Below are 21,824 nucleotides of genomic sequence, written 5' to 3' on the forward strand. Positions count from 1 at the left end.
GGTAGCGAATGGAACACAGCAGAGGAAGATTCAATGTGGGAAAGTGTTTGGTCTGGTGTGTTCAGTCTGGTGCAGTAGTAACTCTACAACCAATTAACAAGGGGAATAGAAGAGAACTTCAGAATTTTCTAATTTTCTTTTAAAGTTTAATGATATTTGAACCCTGATTTTTTATATATTATGCTTAGGAACATTTTCATGTGTGAAATATTTCAGTCCACAGAGAGAACTCGAGTGCTACTGGCTATATGATAACCAATTTTAAGGAGTAGGAAATATTTTTGGATGTTTTAAGGCTCTTTTAAAGTTTTTAATAATAATGTCCTCACTGATGCTTCATTTGTTACATTTATGAACATCTTTCATGTCATATATGTCTGTCCCAGTAGCTGAGTGGTCAGCGCAACAGAATGTCAATCCTAAGGGCCCAGGTTCAATTCCCGGCTGGGTTGGAGATTTTCTCCGCTCAGGGACTGGGTGTTGTGTTGTCTTAATCATTATCATTTCATCCCCATCGACATGCAAGTCGCTGAAGTGGCGTCAAATCGAAAGACATAGTTCTAGAGCCATAACTGGAAGACTTTGGATTCTGTTATTTTCAGTTCCATATTTTCATCTTTTTGAATGCTTGATACAGCTCATCCACGTTTCCCAACACCAGTCACTTTTGTTTATGAATCCTGCAACTATTTCCTATGCACAAAATCTGTCTTCCCAGACAAAGAGAGGTTTCTATGTGCTCTGATTTAAAATTGTTTGACATGGTTTACAAGGTGTTCACTTACCATATGTCTAGTTCTCAAAATGGAGTTGCTAAGATATAGTTTAAAGTACCAAACCCATTTTCAATCCTTCAAATGCTTCAATTTTTCGGAAGCAGTGTCAATATTTGGATCTTGTCTCTGCTTTCAGTGCTAGTAGTAGTAAATTTCTCTTTCAAATGTGTTTTCTTTTCTTACAAGGACTATATATTTTGTGGTCTGTCTTTATGCCACAAATAATGTCAACCACTCACATCTACACTTTACATAGACTTTTCTTGTATCTTTTGTGTCTATCATCCACAAAGGAATTACAGTAATATATTTTACTCTTAAAACTGCAGCCTCCTGGTAGATCTGTACAGTCAGAGCACTCAACAGTTGTTATTACAACGTCATCTGTTCATACCATCCAAGCTTTGAGAGCAAACATAACAGAACTTAATTAACATTTTTGCGGCTTTTCTATGTTCTTCGTGTATGTAACAATGTTGCTATGGCCCATGCATATTACAAAATTAACTGTGATTAGTCTAACTATGGCCCATGCATATTACAAAATTAACTGTGATTAGTCTAAATAAGAGTGGTGAGCATCAGTCAAGAATAAGTGAATCAGTGATTTCCAAGAGAGTTTACTGAACAACAAAGTAAATTTTTCATTTGCTCCCAAAGTAAATTTATTTACTCCACAACTGGCGGAGAGCACCATTAATAACTTGGGAAAGCCAAAATTTACTCCTAAGCAGTAGTAGGAGTAAAATTAGAGAGTAAGGTGTGTTCTTTGATTCCTGCATGTTAAATATTTAATTCTATGGATTACCTGGACTATGTAAAATTTATGGAGGTGGAGGAAGAGGTAGAGATCCCAAGAATGAGGGCTTTAATAGAGAGAAAAGGCCTATTTGCAATGTATAGTGACAAAGGCATTTATCACTATAGTGTTAGTCGAATTTTCTGCACTTTTCAGAACTTTGGGCAGCCATTGTTTTTATTGTACATATCCTAAAAATTTTGAAATTTGAGACTTTTCACTCTCTTGTCAAGTGCAAAGAACACACAAAGATTGTCAGGCTGGAAGTTTTACTACTCTGTGTTGATTTAACTTGGAATGATAGAATCAAAGTGACTACTGAAACAATCAGTGCAAAATAAAGCATGGGAGCAAAACTAGTGGAATGTTAAATGCAAAATGTTGGGCTGTCAAAAGAGCAATGCAGAATGCTTTTACTGACTACCATAGCAGAATTTTACTGGAAAACCTGTAAAAAAACAAAAGAAATTCTGGTCATATGTAAAAGCTGTTGGTGGAGCAAAATGTGGTGACCAGGCACTCTTGAAATTGGAAAGCAGAACTACAGGGTGATCCATTATTATATCCCTATTTTTATTACACTACTGTTCTATCACAAACGATTTAACACCAATCACTCCAACATTACATTATGCTCCATTCTATACCATTATGTAATTGTTATGTATTTATTTTTATTGTAGCTGTAACCACAAATTAAGTGAAGATAGTGCACAGGCTACACATTTCTGACCGTGCTCAGATTCCAACTAGGATGGAAATATGGCAGTTGCCTGTAATAGTGAAACAATGGTGGAGACAGGAGAGGGGAAGAGATGTGACTTTGGACGTGAAAACATTTAAAAGATGTGAATTTGTTGCACACATGTTTGATTACTCACCAAAGGGGATACTGGGCCCCCAAAGAGAGTTGTTAGTGAAGTGGCTAAAGTCAGTACTGCTGTGGTATTTGTGTAAAGTTCCACAAAGTCCCTGTGAGAATATCAGAGGGAAACTGGTTTACCATATGGTTTGGTCCAACGGACACGATAGTGTTTACTGAATCGACATTACAATGGACAGAAGAAGAACCAGATAACCTGATATTTTGTGGTCAGATGAAACCATGTTCCACGTAAATCTCCAACTACCATTACTGGGGTCCTAGTAATGATGATCTTGGAGTTATGATTGAAAAATTGCACTCACATACTTCATTGACTGTGTGGTGTAGTATTCAAGATTATACTCTCATTAGTCCTTGCATTCTTCATGAAACAATGAATGTACAGAGGAATGCTACAAACTTCTGTTCATTCCATTGTTTAAACCTGGGATGGTACTGACACGTGCACTTTATGTGCAATCAGCACCTCTGCATTTTGCACTGGTTTCATGAGAACGGCATGACAATGCTTTTCCAGGCCATTCTATTGGATGTCATGGAACTGTTGAGTGGCCACCGAGAAGTCCACACTTGACCACACTGGAAATTTTTTCCTCCAGTGATATTTGAAAGAGAAAGTGTATGCCAGAAAACCGTGCAACTTAGATACTTTAGAAGCAGTCATAAGGGAAGACTCTGCACGAGTATCAAATGATATGTCGCAACAGTCTGTTGAGAGCATTGCACTCCGATTGCAACAGTGTGTTACTAACACTGGTGCATATGTGGAAACATGGAATAGCAAGGACGATAGCACATAACAGAATCAAAACCAACCATATAACATTGTTAATGGTGAATAATAGATAAATAAAAATAGAATACAATAATAGACCACACTGTACATTTACAAATATTCTTCACAAAAGAAAATCAACAGGAGTACTTCCCCAGTTTAATTCTTGCACCATTGCCAAGATGAATGAAATCGCTATTAGTATATGTGGCATTCAGAAACAGCTGAAACTGCTCAAATTTAATAAAACTTTTAGAGTCTGATGAAATCCCTATCAGATTAAATACAGAATTTGCAGCTGAATTGGCCCCATTTTTAGCTATAATATATTGCAAGCGCCCCCCCCCCCTTCCACCAACACACACACACACACACACACACACACACACACACACACACACACACACAGAGAGAGAGAGAGAGAGAGAGAGAGAGAGAGAGAGAGCTAGCTTCGTAGTTGGAGGAAAGCACAGGTCACACCCACCAACAAAAGGGCAGTAAATGTCATCCGCAAAACTAACATCCAGGCATGGAGATGCTGTTAAACCTGAATCTGCAAACACTTCAAGATAAGCCTAGTTTCCTAGAAAGTCCACTTAAAAAGTCTCAAGAACCAGAATTAAGCAATTTCTGTGAAGGACTTCACAGTTTTTTTTGCACTACTGGTCACTTTAATTTTCTCAATCCACTTCTCCAAGACAGTTACCATCATTAACACATGAGGGCAGAAGTGTATGAGTAGTGGCAATTTTACTGGCAGCCTTGTTACAATTTCCACATATTGCCTGGCCCTCACATATCAACATATTATATCCAAAAAGCTGGCATTTTAACACCTTGATGAATCTGGTATGTAGGTCTGGACTTGTAAGTTGATATACACTGCTTTGATATATTGGAGGGGGAGGGGGTAGAAAATCAAAACAAATGCAGCCATCTTTTGCAGTTACTCACAGAACTTGTTCACAATATTTTGTACATTAGTCACTCTTTCGGTCTTCCATTTCCTCTTTAATTCATCAGTGTGTAGATCTATTACATCCCACCAAATGACCTGAGCTGTCAGGAGTGGTGTACTCAAAAAATAGTTTTGCATTCTGCAGGAGTGTTTCTTTATGTTAAATAGTGGTTTCCATTTCAAAGTCCCATTTCAGAGGTATATCATTTACATCCTCCTGTACAAATATTTTAAACACAGAAAGATGATGGCTCTTCCCTCTTGGCGGTTTAAAAACACACATTCTGGCAGTTGATCTATGTTTAGTTAGTACAATCCATTTTCCTCTTACTTATGTATGTTCATGAGAGCTGACTTCTTGACTTCTCTTAAAGAGTTGGGGTTTCGCACTATTCAATGGTCCAACCAAACTACTAGGAGTATTTTTACTGGATGATGTATGTTCCATGGTCACCCCAAGAGCAGGTTGGTCCTGTCAACTCAGGCAGAGCCCTCACCAGAGCAAGCCTACAGAACAGAGGTTCAGCAGGTATCCAGAAGACTTCCCTCCATGAATACTTCATGTCAGAGTCATCTATTCCATCAGCTCATAGCACACCTTGAGGTTGTTGCTTCATATGCATACACCACGCAGTTAAGCTGAGAATTCTGTTCCCTGTAATGTGCAACATCCCACCACCGCACTGTGTGATAGTCACTGAAGTGTACACAGAGTTGGCCAGCCTCCACTTTGAGAACACCATGTTCGCCAACCTCACACTCTGTCGTGCAATACTAAGCTCCCCGAGATGTTTGTCACCACACAGGAGGCATATGCAGCTTACAAACTGTTATGGATACAGCGAGTTTTACCCGTCTGTGTCAGCTTCTGTGGTGCTACAGTCTGTAGTCTTTCATGTACTTGTTAGACTTCAACCAAACAGTGAGAATGTGTCACACATTTATTTAAAGCTGGTTTCCACTCCAAAGGCTGGTAATACTTTTGATGCACATTTGTTTTCCTCTGTGATTCTATTTCACGGGAGACACACCTCCTCATTGTTTACCAGCTATGAAAGGTGAGATAGCCTGCAAAATCTTCATAAACTGAAATTGTTCTATCAAGCCTCCCTTTAATCTGCATCACTTTATAAGGTGATGTGTTACTCAGAGTGTCCGTCTCAGCTGTCAATGTGTATGGCTACTATGCGGAGGACTCAGTAATCTTTTGACAGATTACAATGAAATGAATACCCAGGCGTTGATATAAGTCAACGAGGACAGCTGAAAATGTGTGCCCCGACTAGGACTCAAATCCAGGATCTCCTGCTTACAGGGCAGATGCTCTATCCATCTGGGCCACCAAGGATACAGAGGATAGTGCAACTGCAGGGACTTATCTATGGCACGTCTCCCATGAGAGACAACTTATTGTATGTGTCAACAATGGAAATCAGATTCATTTGTGCATCAGTTTGAGTTCCTCAGGCGATCAATTTTGATGAATGCCGAAGTGGACAAGATGATCATGAATACCTCATAGATATGTAGAACAAATCCAAAAGGAACCTGGCATTGATTAAATTATTTGCCATGAAAGGAAACAGATTTACTTTAAAACAAAAGGAAGCTCTACATATTTTCAGGTACATCTCTCTAGTTGTAACATTCTCTAAATTCCAGATATGTTGTCTTCTTTGTATCTGATTTTTTTGGATTACTCTGATGTTAGGAATGACAATGACAACACAACTATAAATATACACCGAAGTGCCAAAAAAACTGGTATAGGTGTGCATATTCAAATATAGAGGCATGTAAACAGGCAGAATATGGCACTATATAAGACAACAAAGTGTCTGGCGCAGTTACTGGTTTTACAATGGCAGGTTATCAAGAATTAAGTGAGTTTGAACTTGGTGTTGTAGTAGGCGTATGAGTGATGGGAATCAGCTTCTCTTAAGTAGCAATGAAGTGGGGATTTTCCTGTACTACTATTTCACAAGTGTACGGTGAATATCAGGAATCCAGTGAATTGTCAAATCTCCAACATTGTTGCGATGGGAAAAAGATCCTGCTAGAACGAGGCCAATGACAACTAAAGAGAATCATTCAATATGACAGAAGTGCAAACCTTCTGAAAATGGCAGCAGCTTTCAATGCTACGCCATCAACAAGCCAGTGTGGGAACCATTCCACGGAACATCATGAATGTGGGCTTTCAGAGGCGAAGGCCCACTCGTGTACCCTTGATGACTGCACGTCAACACCAACATTGGTTGTTGTTGAATGGAGACATGCTACCTTGTCAGAGGAGTCTCGTTTCAAATTGTATCAAGTGGATTGACATGTACGGGTATGGAGACAACCTTATGAATCCATGGTCCCTGCATATCAGCAGGGGACTACTCAAGTTGCTGGAGGCTCTGTAGTGGTGTGGGGCATGCGCAATTGGAGTGATATGGAAGCCTTGATATGTCTAGCTACTATTCTGACAGGTGGCATGTACATAAGCACCCTGTCTGATCACCTGCATCCATTCATGTCCATTGTGCATTCTGACAAACTTCGGCAGTTCCAGCAGGACGTGTGACAATCCACATGCACAGAATTGCTACAGAGTGGCTCAAAGAACACTCTTCTGACTTTAAATATTTCCGCTGATCACCAAACTCAGCAGAAATTAACATTATTGAGCATAGTCAGGTGACTTGCAACATGCTGTTCAGAAGAGATCTCCAACCCCTCGCACTCTTACAGATTTGTGGACAGCCCTGCAGCATTCGTGGTGTCAATTCCCTAAAGCACTCCTTCAGACATTAGTCGAGTCTATGCCCTGTCTTGTTGTGGCACTTCTGCATACTTGCTGGGGCCCTACATGATATTAGGCAGGTGTACTAGTTTCTTTGGCTCTTCAGTGTATATTTATTGTTACATCTGATAAACAAATGTGATAATACCCCAACTATGAATCCACCCTCCCCAGCACACACCTATATACTATATATAAATACTGAAACTTAATTCAGAAGTTTACAGCAGATTAAAATTATTTGTTCATTCACCACACTAAAAGTAATAAAACTGAAACCCAATGCACTCACCATTACTACTCATGACTTTTGCAATACCACGAATGGGCACTGATTGTGAGCTGGTCAGCTGCTTCACAGCATTTGATGCCACCATGTTCATAGGAATCACTATCTCTTGCAATTTTCTGAGAGGAATCATAGTACCTAAAAATAATTCGCATCTAATAAACAATAAGAATACACAATATGAATGAAAGGCTACAAGAGTGATCTACAAAATATGACATTAACACAAACTTTAACCACAAGAATGAAAATAAAGTCATAACATTTGTACTGTGAACAAACTTTTGAAACGAAAAGGGTGCTTCCTATGATATGAATAAGAGGAAGAAAACTGTTTTGGAAGAAATATGGATCATTTTAGGGGAAAAGAAACTGCCACGAAATGTGTATAGTTTTGCAGTCATGGGAGAGGTATGACTGAAATTGTAAAAAGCAGTTTCAGCATAGCTGAGGTTAGTGGAATTGTGAAATCTGGTGCTAAAATTCAGGAAGTCATTGTAGGCTGCAATGATGAAAGAGTAAAATATGATTATGTGATCCTAACATGTGGTTCTAACAAGCTAGCCTATAATGACCATTATGACGTTATACAAACACTCAAGTAGAGATTTTTGATGCTTCATCTCTCCAAGGTAATTGTTGTAAATATTCAAAAGAGACACGAGTTGGTCCACAGTCCTGTGTAAATGAGGCTGTTACACAAACTAACAATAAATCAACACACACTTGCAAGAATTTTAGCAATAGCTGTGCTGCACATGTAAGTAATTTTAGTAGGGAGTTGTTTGTTAACCACAGCTTGCATCTAAATAGGTCAGGGAAAAAAGCATTAGGTATCCTTTTAAATGCAGCAATTACAGAATAAGACAACAAAATAACTCCATGTTTGGAACCTACTCCTTTTAAATGGTGCCAACAATTTTATCAGACTAATTTTCAAGCTCAGAAAAATTCTAAGAGAAACTGTTAACAATGAGCCTATTGTTTCAAAGCCCTCATATACTTTTTAGGTGAAAGTATGCATTCTCAGCAAACACTAAAGCAATGACAGTTTTTCACCAAAATGTAAGAGGACTTGCAGATAAGTAAATGAAATTTCAGGTCTTTCAGAGGATCCACAGATGCATACATATTTTGTTTTAGTGACTGCCATACGAGAGATGAAGTTGAAATGTTGATGCTGAGTGGATACTGTCTAGTAACACATATCTTTGAACCATCTTTGAAAATGATGGTGCAGTATTTTACAAAAAATATAACATCATACAGAGCATTAGATCTAAAGAGTCAATGTGTAGAGCAACATTTTGAAATATATGTACTGTATAAACAGGTATACATAAAGACTGGGAACACTTTAAATTATTTATTGCACAAGAACCAAACATTGTACAGATATCATACATATGTAATTTTGAAGAGAAACCCTGAAAGTTTTTTTTTTTCCATGTATACTGCCACAGAGTTATTTGGTAATTTGCTCACAGTCAGCGCTAGTCGCAAACATGGCGATACCTGTCAAAGTCCGATTACAATATATTCATAGATAAGTCAAGAGTCAACAGTATCAGTAACAGCCAACTGTTAATGCCCTTTCTGACAATGATGGTCAATTGTTTACACTCACTGATTTAAATCCATGCAACAGTTCTGTACATTCCTGAAAATCTTGAATGGCAATAAATGATTAGATCCTTAAAAAATACAAATGCAGCCCACAAGAGATAGACTGGAGTCCAGTTTTCAGTAAACAGATGCAAATACAAAGTACAGCACTAGCATGTTTTTAAATTAACTTGTGTCTCTACCCGAAGCTACCTTTCCTAAAAACAGTCATGTAGACACTGACCTGGCTCACTGCAAGAATAAAAGCACCCTGTAGAACAAAGAGGATGCTGTTTACTTCTCTCAGAACTTATAATGACCCAGAGAAATGGCAGTGCTCCTATCTTTACTGTAGTATCATAAAGAATGTAATAAATAAATCTAAGATTACATGCATAAAATCTGAAGCCGAGAAGCCAGAAAACAATGTAATAACCATTTGGATTGTGATAAAGAGGGAAACTGGTGAGAAAACAGGGAACATGAAAACACACAGACATTAAACAAAGTGAAACTATTGCAAAGAATCTTGAAATGGTTGCAGAAATCTTGAACAAACATTTTTTGACAGCAGCAGAGAAGGCTGGCTGCAAAGGAACTGTGAACAAAGCAATGGCTCTTCTACCAGGAACCTATAGTAAATGAGATTGAGAAGTCATTTAAAATAAAAACTCTACTGATGATGATAACACTTCAAGTGAAATATTGTTATACTTGTATAATTCCAGTCTTTGCAACGTATTTAATATATCTCTGTGAGAAAGAATTGTCTCTGAGACAATAAAACTGGCTTTATTGATATCCCTCTTTATAAAAAAAGGTGATAAAAATAGCCCTCTTTATAAAAAAAGGCGATTAAAAAAGTCAAATTATTGCCCACTTTCCCTTTTAACAATCATTTCAAAAATTCTTGAAAACATCATGCATGGACTGACTGCCGATAATCTTAATTTCCACAGCATCCTCAACAAAAGTCAATCAGGGTCTCATGGTGGTCTCTGAACAGAATAAGCAATATCCTCGTAACAATAAAGCTTAAGAAGCCATTAAAAAAAAGTCTCCGGAAGGGATCTTTTATGATCTCTCAAAAGGCCTTCACTTGTGTAGACCAATTTTTTTTTTAAAAAAAGGAAGAAATGTATTTGTAGTTGCACAAATGATTAGACTTAAACTGCACAATTTACTAGTGACATGTAAATTTGCACTAGACTGGAACTCGAACCCAGTCCGGATTTCCCACTTTATATGAGTGGTAGCTTAACCACTTCAGCTCTCACACACATCTCCTGCACTGGCCAAAACCTCTGTATGTTACCATGGGTCCACATCCTGGGCACACACACAGTTGCCATGACTTCCCATACAGGGAGAGAGATATTTATTGTCTTTGTGGCCTGGCTAGGCATGTAATACTATTTTGCAGTGTCTGTGTTTTACGGTGTACTATCAAATTATCTCTTTGCAGCAAGAGGGCCAAGTGAAGGTCATCCAAGCTGCTAGGAGAGGCTCAATTCCCCAGAGGTTGTTCCATTGAAGGGAAGACCAATGGTGAGGCCAAAATGACACCACCTGCTGACAGATGGCAACACAGGGATCATAGGAGGGAATGGAGGAACTAGCAGGCCAAGGTAAGAGGACTCCAGCTTTGGCAGCAGCATCAGCGGCCTCATTTCCTGTCAGGCCAACATGACCAGAAACCCACATAAACATCACAATGGCTCCATCAAGAGTGAGCAAGTTACAGCTCTCCTGGACTACGGAATGGACAGTGTACAACATGTAAAAGGTGTCAGTGGCCAAACAGATGCCAAGGCAGTGAATAGTACTGAGAGAGCGTAAGAGGGACAGACCTGCAGATTCATAAACAAAACATCCATAGTCTAGTTTCAAACAGACAAGGGACTGATACAAACGGAGGAGAGTGGTCCAATCTACTCCCCAGGAAGTACCACTGAGGACAAGTACAACATTGAGGGACCGCGTACAGTGTGGGGCCAGGTAAGTTTGGGAGGACCAAGAAAGTTTCTTATCGAGCATGAATCCCAGGAATTTTGTAGTTTTAATGAACACAAGAGTGACAGGACCAAGAAGAAAAAATGGTGAAAGAAACCAAATGCGCAGCCAGAAGTTCATACAAATGGTTTTGTCAGAGGAAAAGCAAAAGCTATTGTCAAGATGATTGAGACTTTGCTGAAGATGCCACTCAAGGAGACAAGTCTGTAAAGAACTGTAATAAATCGAAAAATGGTCAATGAAAAGGGAGCCGGATATGCCTAGCAGGAGATAGGCCATTATAGGGTTAATGGTGATAGCAAAGAGGATGACACTCAGGACAGAACCCTGAGGCGCACTGTTTCCCTGGATAAAGGTATCCGGCAAGGCAGAACCCATATTTACCTCGAAAATTTGGTCTTTTAAGAATTCCTAAAGGAAATGGGGCATGCGGCCAAGGAAGCCCCACATGTACAGAGTATGGAAGAGACTAGGCTTCCAGCAGGTGTTCTAAGGTTTCTCGAAATTGAACAACACAGCCACAGTCTGGTATTTGCCACAGAAAACCATTTCTGACATGGGTTGACAAAGTGATGAGATAGTCAACTGCAAAATGCATGCTCAAAATCCACATTATGCAGTGGTTAGTAAATTGCAAAACTCGAGCCACCATACAAGCCGGGCGTGAATCATATGTTCCATTACCTTGCAAACACAGCTGGTGAGAGAAATGGGGCAGTAACTGGAAGGAAGGTGTTTGTCCTTGCCGGGCTTAGGTACACCAGTGTCTGGGAAACGTGCCCTCTGCCCAGATGCGATTGGACATATGATGAAAAAAGTGCTTGCCTGCAAGAGAAAGGTTCTGCACCATCTGAATATGAACATCACCTAGCCCTGGGAGGAAGATCGGGATGAAGTGAGACCATGATGTAGCTCCCTCACTGTAAGGGTGGCACTGTAGCACTCACGATCTGAGGAGAGAAAGGTATCGTCCGAGCATCCTCCACTTGCTTCCAACGGGGGAAGGTAGGGTGATAATGGATGGAGCTCGAAATCTCTGTAAAATACACTCCTGGAAATGGAAAAAAGAACACATTGACACCAGTGTGTCAGACCCACCATACTTGCTCCGGACACTGCGAGAGGGCTGTACAAGAAATGATCACACGCACGGCACAGCGGACACACCAGGAACCGCGGTGTTGGCCGTCGAATGGCGCTAGCTGCGCAGCATTTGTGCACCGCCGCCGTCAGTGTCAGCCAGTTTGCCGTGGCATACGGAGCTCCATCGCAGTCTTTAACACCGGTAGCATGCCGCGACAGCGTGGTCGTGAACCATATGTGCAGTTGACGGACTTTGAGCGAGGGCGTATAGTGGGCATGCGAGAGGCAGGATGGGCGTACCGCCGAATTGCTCAACACGTGGGGCGTGAGGTCTCCACAGTACATCGCTGTTGTCGCGCCAGTGGTCGGCAGAAGGTGCACGTGCCCGTCGACCTGGGACCGGACCACAGCGACGCACGGATGCACGCCAAGACCGTAGGATCCTACACAGTGCCGTAGGGGACCGCACTGCCACTTCCCAGCAAATTAGGGACACTGTTGCTCCTGGGGTATCGGCGAGGACCATTCGCAACTGTCTCCATGAAGCTGGGCTACGGTCCCGCACACCGTTAGGCCGTCTTCAGCTCACGCCCCAACATCGTGCAGCCCGCCTCCAGTGGTGTCGCGACAGGCGTGAATGGAGGGACGAATGGAGACGTGTCGTCTTCAGCGATGAGAGTCGCTTCTGCCTTGGTGCCAATGATGGTCGTATGCGTGTTTGGCGCCGTGCAGGTGAGCGCCACAATCAGGACTGCATACGACCGAGGCACACAGGGCCAACACCCGGCATCATGGTGTGGGGAGCCATCTCCTACACTGGCCGTACACCTCTGGTGATCGTCGAGGGGACACTGAGTAGTGCACGGTACATCCAAACCGTCATTGAACCCATCGTTCTACCATTCCTAGACCGGCAAGGGAACTTGCTGTTCCAACAGGACAATGCACGTCCGCATGTATCCCGTGCCACCCAACGTGCTCTAGAAGCTGTAAGTCAACTACCCTGGCTAGCAAGATCTCCGGATCTGTCCCCCATTGAGCATATTTGGGATTGGATGAAGCGTCGTCTCACGTGGTCTGCACGTCCAGCACGAACGCTGGTTCAACTGAGGCGCCAGGTGGAAATGGCATGGCAAGCCATTCCACAGGACTACATCCAGCATCTCTACGACCGTCTCCATGGGAGAATAGCAGCCTGCATTGCTGCGAAAGGTGGATATACACTGTACTAATGCCGACATTGTGCATGCTCTGTTGCCTGTGTCTATGTGCCTGTGGTTCTGTCAGTGTCATCATGTGATGTATCTGACTCCAGGAATGTGTCAATAAAGTTTCCCCTTCCTGGGACAATGAATTCACGGTGTTCTTATTTCAATTTCCAGGAGTGTAGCAGCCTAAGCTGTTGAACATAGCAGTAGGGTCCACTATCACTTCATCTGCTAGTGTCAGGCTGGAGATTAGGGAATGGTCCCAGATAACCATTGTAGGTTGGCCCATATGACGGAAGAGGGAGTGGAACTGTTAAAAGAACTAGTAAAGGGAAATCCAGCAAGCTTTTCTGCTATCCCGAAGAACACAATGACACTGTACACGCATCTGTTTATAACGAATTGTAGGATGACAGTCTCCGTGCATGAATTGCGTCACAACATGCCCCAGTCCACCAAGGGATCAGGACATGGCATGGTAAAGAGGAAGTGTGAGGTATGGAATGTTCTGTGGTGGTAAGAATAATGTTTGTAAGATATTCTACCTGTTCATCGCAACTACGGAAATGTTGTTTGTCGAAAGGTCACCAGGGAGAAGTAAAGCCTCCACTTGGTCTTAGAAAGCTGCCGTTTGGGTGTGCACAATGGTGGGGTAGGAGTTAGCGATTGGATAGCACATGGGTAATGGTCACTGAAGTACATGTCAGAGAGAATGGACCACTTGAGATGATGAGCAAGCTGGGCAGTGCAGAAGGAGTGGTCCAAATGGGAATAGGTGTGAGTGGAGTTTGAAAGGGAAACGGGTGCTCCTGTGTTAAAGCAGATGAGGTTAAGTTGATTGAGGTTGGCCACGAGGGCACCTCTCCAACTGGTTATGGGAGAATCCCAAAGGGGTTGGTGCACATTAAAGTCACCGAGCACCAGAGAGAGGTGAGGGAGTTGCCCAATAAGTTGGATGAAGTCTACCCTGGTGACACCAAAAGGTGAAGGGATGTAAACGGTACAAAGGGAAAAGGTCAAGTGAGGAAGGAAAATGAGGAATGCAACAGCTTGAATCATCAGGGAGAGGGGTTAACTGTGACCATCATCCTGGATGAGCAGCATGACTGCCCCATGAGATGGAATGCCATCCTCGGAAGGAAGGTCAAAGTGGACTGAGAAGAAATGCGAGAGCTCAAAGTGGTCATGAGGACGCAATTTTGTTTCCTGGAGGCAGAGAACAAACAGATGCTGCGATTCTAAGAGCAGACATAAGACCTCTTTGTTGGATCTAAGACCATGAATGTTCCACTGAAGGACAGTCATAACAAGCAAAGGAGGAGGGAAAAAATGAAGAGGTGTCATTTCAGTGTCTGCCGAGTGTCAGCATTTGAAGACTCACTGCTACAGGGCACAGAGGCAGAAGGATCCTGCTCCATGTGGCCTACAGAGGTGTCGGCATTCTCCTTCTGTCAGTCTGCAAAGTCCTGAGCAGAAAAATGGTTGGTGGTACACACCGGCGACACGGAGGTTGGCCGAGCGAGCGTATCATGTGGCAACATTGTTGAAGAGGACCTCCATGTATGCGAACGAGAAGACTGTTTGCCTTTGTTTGACTTCTTGGAACCTTTCCAGCTGGCAGAGGAAGGCTCAGATATTTGTTGGCTGGAGGGACGTAGGAAGTCTTTGCAGAAGTATTCCTTCTGTCTGTACTTTCCATCCTGCTGGTTGTGTAGCAGGTCACTTCATCCCATAAGGCGAAAGTTTGGTGGTCTGCTGCACTGCTGGAGGAGGAGATGGGGACACTTCCATGACACTGGGCGATTTCACAATCATGGTGCTGAATTTGTGGTGGCATGTCAGTGTGGTCATGTCCTCCATGGAGCAAGATATAGCAAGAACAGTACTGCTATAAGTGCCGGATGGTAGAACATGGGTTTCCAACTAGCTGACAACTTGCGAGCAACTGGGTAAGGCACTTTTTCCTTCAACCAGATCTCCTGGACAGACCGCACATCAAGATACACAGGATAATCTTGGGAGGAGGTGACATGGTTGCCATTATAGTTGATACAGTGGGGAGGAGGAGGCGGACAGTCACATTCCTACCAGAGGTTACACATTTGTCCGGGTGTAGATAGGACATTCGAGTGTAGTTGTAATGATGACAACTGGTAATAGCGCATCGGGTTTGGAATGGACGGTCAGACTATGGTAACTTCATAGACCACTTTGATCTTTGACTTAAGCACCATTCTATCGAAAGTGAGAAAAGGAGTGCGTTGTGTAGGTACATGATTAAGGCCTCCAGGATGCCATAAAATTAAGATTTATTAAAAAACAAAAAATGAAACATCGAGCAACCAGAGAGTTGGCAAAGATGTTAATTATGAATGTGCCGCAAGGCCTCTATGTATCATGTGTGTGTGTGAATAATATTGTACTGGACAACAGTATTAAGTATTTTTTTATTTACTGAATTGAAGAGAAGAACATATAAGGAGTATTTGCTTGATTACGACAAGCGCCGGTGTTCTTGGTGTCCACCGCCTGCAGCTACAATTAAAATGTAAGCAAAGTTCGATGGCCAAAAGATACAAATAAGCACAGAACATTTTAATAAGGCAATCATATTATATCTTACAAAAACATGAATTCATATGCATAGTCAATAATAATTAGCAGTATTTATTAATTTATTTATTCTTTTTTTTATTACAACTGTTGGCCTATCTGCCAGGACTTCAGGACACCATTTATGAGTAGTGTTTGTTTACTATTGTTATAGTAAGAAATTTCTATGACAGTGTTATGAATCATAAAAACTAACTGCCTGTATTTTCTGTTTGCATGGATCACGACAGGGAGCAAGTATTACAAAAAGGCAAAAATTGAGGAGAAAAATTTTGAAAGGAATAAGAATTGGACCCAGGTCACGTAAAATTTTCCATGTAGATAGAAACCTTATCCTTATTATTTCCTTCCTTGGATTTTATCGGCAGAAAATTTACAGAAATTTTTCAGTGTGATACACATCGTCAGTAAAACATAAAGATTTGGGACACAATAGTATGAGCATCATAATAGACGTAAAACAGGCTTTGACATCACGTGAATTGCATCTGTCAGGTGTAATGGTTAGCATTTGGAATTATTAACATTCTTGAGAGAATTTTATTTTTTGTTTCATATTCATACATCATGGGCGAAAAATAAATGCCCATTGTTGATAACAATAACGAAAATGCAATCAGCCAAGATGGCGTAGAATTGTGAGATCGAACAATTGAAGTTCGGGCACCATGCATGCCTACGCAGAAAATTTAAGTAGATCAGAGATGAGTGTCGCAGGAGTGACAAATGATAGCAATGCGCCACAGCAGAACAACCTTGACGACCCAATGTTTACAATTGATGAGGCAATGTCACACATCTCCCACGGTGACATACTGCTCATGAATGAAACATTGGAGAGCGATTCCAATATGAATTTTGACAACACATTACAAACACCACTTGGTCATGACACAAACATTAACTTGGAAAGTACAACTGACAGCAACCATTGTGGTACAACTGAAGCACTACTATTGCAGTTATTATCTAATATAATTGTGAAATTTGATGACATGAAACACAATATAAATACCAATTTCGGTGATATGAAACAAGATATGAATACCAAAATTGATAGTTTGAAACACAATCTGAACACCATCACACAAAATCTAAATGCAATGAAACAAGAACAAAAACAAGTATTCAAGGATTTGCAAGATACGGTCTCTAAGAAATTCGATGACTTAGCCAAAAATTTTCGCACTGAAATCGACAAAAAATTGAATGATATGAAAACACAGGTAAAGCATGAAGTGCTTTCTGAAGTTAACAGTAACATTACGGAGTTAAAACAGAAGGTAGATTCTTTTAACAACCATAATGATCTAGTAGAACAACAGATAAAGAAAATCACAGACACAAACACAAACATTGGAGCCACACAAAAACAGTTGTATTTGACAGTAACAAAGGTAACCACTGTCATTAACAAACTAAATAAAGACTATGAAGGTGTACGTCTAGCTGTAGAAGAGCTTACTTTACAGGTAGCAACATTACAACTTGAGTCAGCATTTGCCAAGATGGAGAGAGAGAAGATCAATGAAATATTGAATGAGATCATAAGTCAAGCTGAAGCAGGTACGTTAGATAAGGGTAATACCATTGCAGAGAAGTTAGCTGTATACAGTTGTGGTAGAAGAGGCTCTTCAGAAAAAATTAAATTAAATAGGTAGTGAACAAGGCAAATATTAATCTAGAAGCCGCAGAAAATAGGATCTGCAATCTTTTAGAAGAAAATATTACCAGATCTCGAAATATGCATGTAAATTATAAAAAGGCTACAGTGAACAAACCGCAACCTGTTGGTGTTCATCCGCAAATTGTAACGAGTCCCAAAGCAGATACCAGTGACAGTTGTAGAGTGCAAAATGTAAACATACCCACAACTCCACTACCTGAACAATTACCAGCCGGAATTACAGATTAATACTGCCTTGTGTCTATCAACTATTTTTGCAGACGAAGGTTTGCTGTGACATCAACAGTTTCCTACATTCACTACCAAAGGCTACCAAATGAACCCAATATCACAGATACACGTGTTAAAAAATTTGAGAAGTCGTTTACCATCGCACATTAGAGAAAAATTAGTCAGAACGCCAGATAACGACACCAAATATTTTCTATCAGTGCTGGATTCTATCGACTTATTCTATGAGGAAAGACCAGTACCCAACAGAGCAACAGAAAATCAGGCACAACAACATCATTACGTAAATCAGTCAGTAAAACATGATCTAAATACACAGCAAGGATGGTACACACAACAGCAAAATTACGTACGAGGTAATGAGTGCGATAACAGGAATGGAGAAATGAACGATCGAAAAGAAATTTCCAAAGCAGCAGGGGTAATTTCAACGCACGAGTGAATTACAATTCACCATCACAAGGTCCTATGCCGAACATGAATAGGAATAGTCAGCTGCAGCAGTGGCCGACGCATGGCAACAATGCCATGCCTTACGCTGTACTGCAGCAAACATTTGGGCAGCAAAATAACTGCACAGCAGCTGATGACACAGATTGGCGAAGTAGACACGCAGTGCAACTAACTGGAATTTCTCCAGGTAATGAATTAAGTCACACTATCCATCGGAAAATGCCAACCGGTCATGGTTAAGCCCCAGGCTATTGACCTCTCAGGGAGTGGGGGCAAGGCAGAACTAAAAACATGTTTTATAAGGTCTGACAAACAAGGTGATACCAAGGAAGATTTGTATTAGCATGAGTTAGATATAGTGGCTAAAGTCAAGGAAGTACAAATAAAGCAATCATTAAGGTGAAAATATTTAACTTTGACATACAGTTAATTTTAGATTCAGGTTCAACTACTAACCTAATGCGAAATGCATTTTTTGTGAACTGAAGAAGAGAGGCAATTTGCCAACATTTCCTGTCCAAAATTGCAAGATGCAAACTGCTACAGGCAGTAAGACTAAATAGGTTAAGCATCGGGCACTTATTCCATTACAAATTGAACATGTGGCACCTCAGCTGCATGTCACTGCCACCTAGTGGCCTACAGAAGGTACTGCCTGTGAACCCCGACAGCTGCCAACCTCACCTGAGCAGCAACCCAATTGGCGTCTGGCACCAACACAGTCATCTGCGCTGTGATGGTTCCACACTACTTATAGGAATGCTGCCTTCAACTGCCGTGTGCCTTGCAGCTTTCCAAACCGAGATCGGCGGGCACGCTTAGGCACCACATCCCGCCACGATCCTTCACAGAGCCTACGGTCCAATGCAGCACCACTTGCTCCAGCGGTGCTATGCCTCTACGTCACGGACTTGTCATCGGGCACACACTTTTTCGTCGACACTGGCGCCGGACGTCAGCATTATCCTGGCCAAGCATGCGGGCAACATGCTCTCTCCTTCTAACCTCGATTTGATTGCTGAAAATCACTCTCCTATCGCAGTCACAGGCTCCATCAAGATGTTGCTTCACCTGTCATCAGTCACCACCTTCTCTTTGACATCCCACATCGCCGATATGGATGAACCTGTGATCGGGTTGGACTTCCTATACCATTACGAACTTTTGGCAGGCCGTCACGAGTCTTGTTCTACCGTTCCGTGCTCGAACAGGTTCAGCATGACCCCACTCTCTGCCTCCTTGGCTACGCTTTCCACATGCACATCTCTGCTCGAGCGTATTACTCCATGACACTCTGACTTTCTGGCCGTGCGCCCACAAAGTAACGAGCTCTGCACACAAAACAAGGTGTTACGCACTCGCATTGTCGGTACCACTGCTGAATTGTCACATGCTCGGAGTATGATCGGTGGCCTGTCTGCAGAGCGGCAACAAGGGAAATCATCATTCGCATCTATTGCTAAATCACTCCTGTGCCAAGCTTCCATCCGCCTGCTGCCATGTCCACATCATTGCAGATGAATCTACAGTTAACTGATTAAAACCGGCGTGTTTCCTCCCTTAACTGCGATCTGACGCTTCCGGCCTGCCTGTCATCGCTGCTGTCTCGCCTGCTGATGCCACCGACATGGCCTCCAGCAACACTCCACCACCTGTGCAGCAGTCTGATGCACGCAACCCTGTCAGCGCAGTTTCCGAGGTGTCCACTTCTTGTCCCGCTGTGCTCTGCAATGCTGGGGGGGGGGGGGGGGGGGGGGGGGTATCTTCTGTGGCACCTCAGGCATAAAGCACAATCATCTTTGGACCCAAGGATCTTTGAGTTTCCGAGGTGTCCACTTCTTGTCCCGCTGTGCTCTGCAATGCTGGGGGGGGGGGGGGGGGGGGGGGTATCTTCTGTGGCACCTCAGGCATAAAGCACAATCATCTTTGGACCCAAGGATCTTTGACTTACTTTGTCTATGTCTCTCTCTCGCGCTACGTTTGCAAAGCCATGTTGTACGCGCGCCTTGTTCTGTGCTTAAATAAATGTTCATTCAACAGCTAAAGTGTGTTATTACCAACATATGACACGTAATATCCACAAACATTTTACAGTGAATTGCAACTTTCTTATAACTGACAAACTTATAGTTAATTGCCTTATTGGTATGGACATGTTTAGAACATACAAAATGCATCTTGACATAGGTAATGTTAAATGTCACTTTTTTTTTTGTAAAGGATGAGTTCTTTTCTATTGACTTAGTCAGAACACATAATGAAAGTAACAAAACCAAACCAGAGTCAAGTGTAGTGGTACAGTATTTCTTTCCAGCTGCATATTTCACAAACAAATTTGATACCGAACAAGAAGCAAACACTGAGGTTAGTTATGAAACGGTAGAGCAGAAACTAAGTGAATCACAGGTACTAGATGAGATGCAATGACAAGAACTTTCTAATTTGTTATTTAAGTATACCAATGTTTTCAGTAAGGAGCCAGGAGTAATCAAGGGCTTTAAATATAAATTTGAAGTATGTCCACATAAAACATTTTGTGTAATGTCATATACTATTCCATGGGGAAAACGAGAGGCAGTAAGGGAGAAGATCAACTGTATGATTAAATGGGGAATTATATAACTTTCATTTACACCCTGTTGTTGTCCAATATTACCAGAAAGCAAACCATATGGATCTGTAAGATTAGTTCTCGATGCTAGAGGTATGAATAAGATTATAGTACCAGTACGCATAAGACGAGACAACTTGGACAAACAGCTTCTAAAGTTTTACAACACAAAATATTTCAGTATACTTGATCTCAAGATGTCCTATTGGCAAATAAAGCTCTATGAAGAAAGACGAAAATCTACTGTATTTGTTTGTGGGGACAGAAGTTACAAATTTCGTGTTCTATCTTTTGGACTGAACATTAGCGCAGGAGTGTTTATATCTGCCTTGGTCAAGGTTTGAGGACCAGAATTGCTTAGCAAAGTCATTGTTTACGTAGACGACATGCTAATAGCCACACCCACTTGGTTAGAACATATCAGGCTCATTGAACAGGTGCTTCAATGATTTGCAGATTACAGAGTAACAGCAATTTAAAAAAGTCTAGTTTTGGTAAGGAGCAAGTCAACTTTTTAGGTCAGAACAAGATATATTACCTGATCCGAAAAAACTACGCCATATGCAACTGTCCAGCTCCAACGAATAAAAAACAACTAATAGCCTTTTTAGGACTAGTTTCGTTTTTTCGTAAGTTTGTACCACAACTGATGAACAGTGATGCACAGCTCAACTTGTTATGAAGAAACGGGCTTTAGATATGGGTTGATAAGTGTCAAGACGACTTTAATAACATTAAGCAGCTGTAAGTCAATGCAAACATTCTTAGCCACCCTGACATGTCCAAGGATTTTTTTCTACGTACAGATGCCTCATCTCAAGGGCTGGATCCAGATGCAAGAAAGAAGTACCCAAAGGCATCAGTTTTGCTAGTTGCACGTAATTAGAAACAGAAAGTTATTGAATTGGAAAGTTTAGCTGTAATATGGGCATTTAAAAAGTTTGAATATTTTTTGTGGGGGTAAAAATACCAAACTTTATTGTGACCATCAGTCACTGTCATTTCTTTTAACATGTAAACTATTACACCGTCGATTAGCTAAGTGG

General features: G+C 41.5%; 1 protein-coding gene across 3 annotated transcripts in view; it reads right to left on the reverse strand.

The window, feature by feature from the left end:
• Window positions 1-21,824, reverse strand: part of LOC126321593 (aspartate--tRNA ligase, mitochondrial-like) — a 146,225-nt gene that overhangs the window by 107,672 nt on the left and 16,729 nt on the right. For 2 of the 3 annotated variants that reach the window (XM_049994199.1, XM_049994198.1), the window contains exon 2: window positions 7,278-7,412. The exons of the other annotated variant lie outside the window; for it this stretch is intronic. In XM_049994199.1, coding sequence (XP_049850156.1) covers window positions 7,278-7,407 — 130 coding nt within the window. In that variant the 5' untranslated portion in view covers window positions 7,408-7,412. The remainder of the gene's footprint in view (window positions 1-7,277; window positions 7,413-21,824) is intronic. 3 annotated transcript variants of the gene reach the window in all.

This window comes from Schistocerca gregaria, chromosome 2 (assembly GCF_023897955.1).
Source record: "Schistocerca gregaria isolate iqSchGreg1 chromosome 2, iqSchGreg1.2, whole genome shotgun sequence".
In the NCBI taxonomy this organism is placed as follows: Eukaryota; Metazoa; Arthropoda; class Insecta; order Orthoptera; family Acrididae; genus Schistocerca; species Schistocerca gregaria.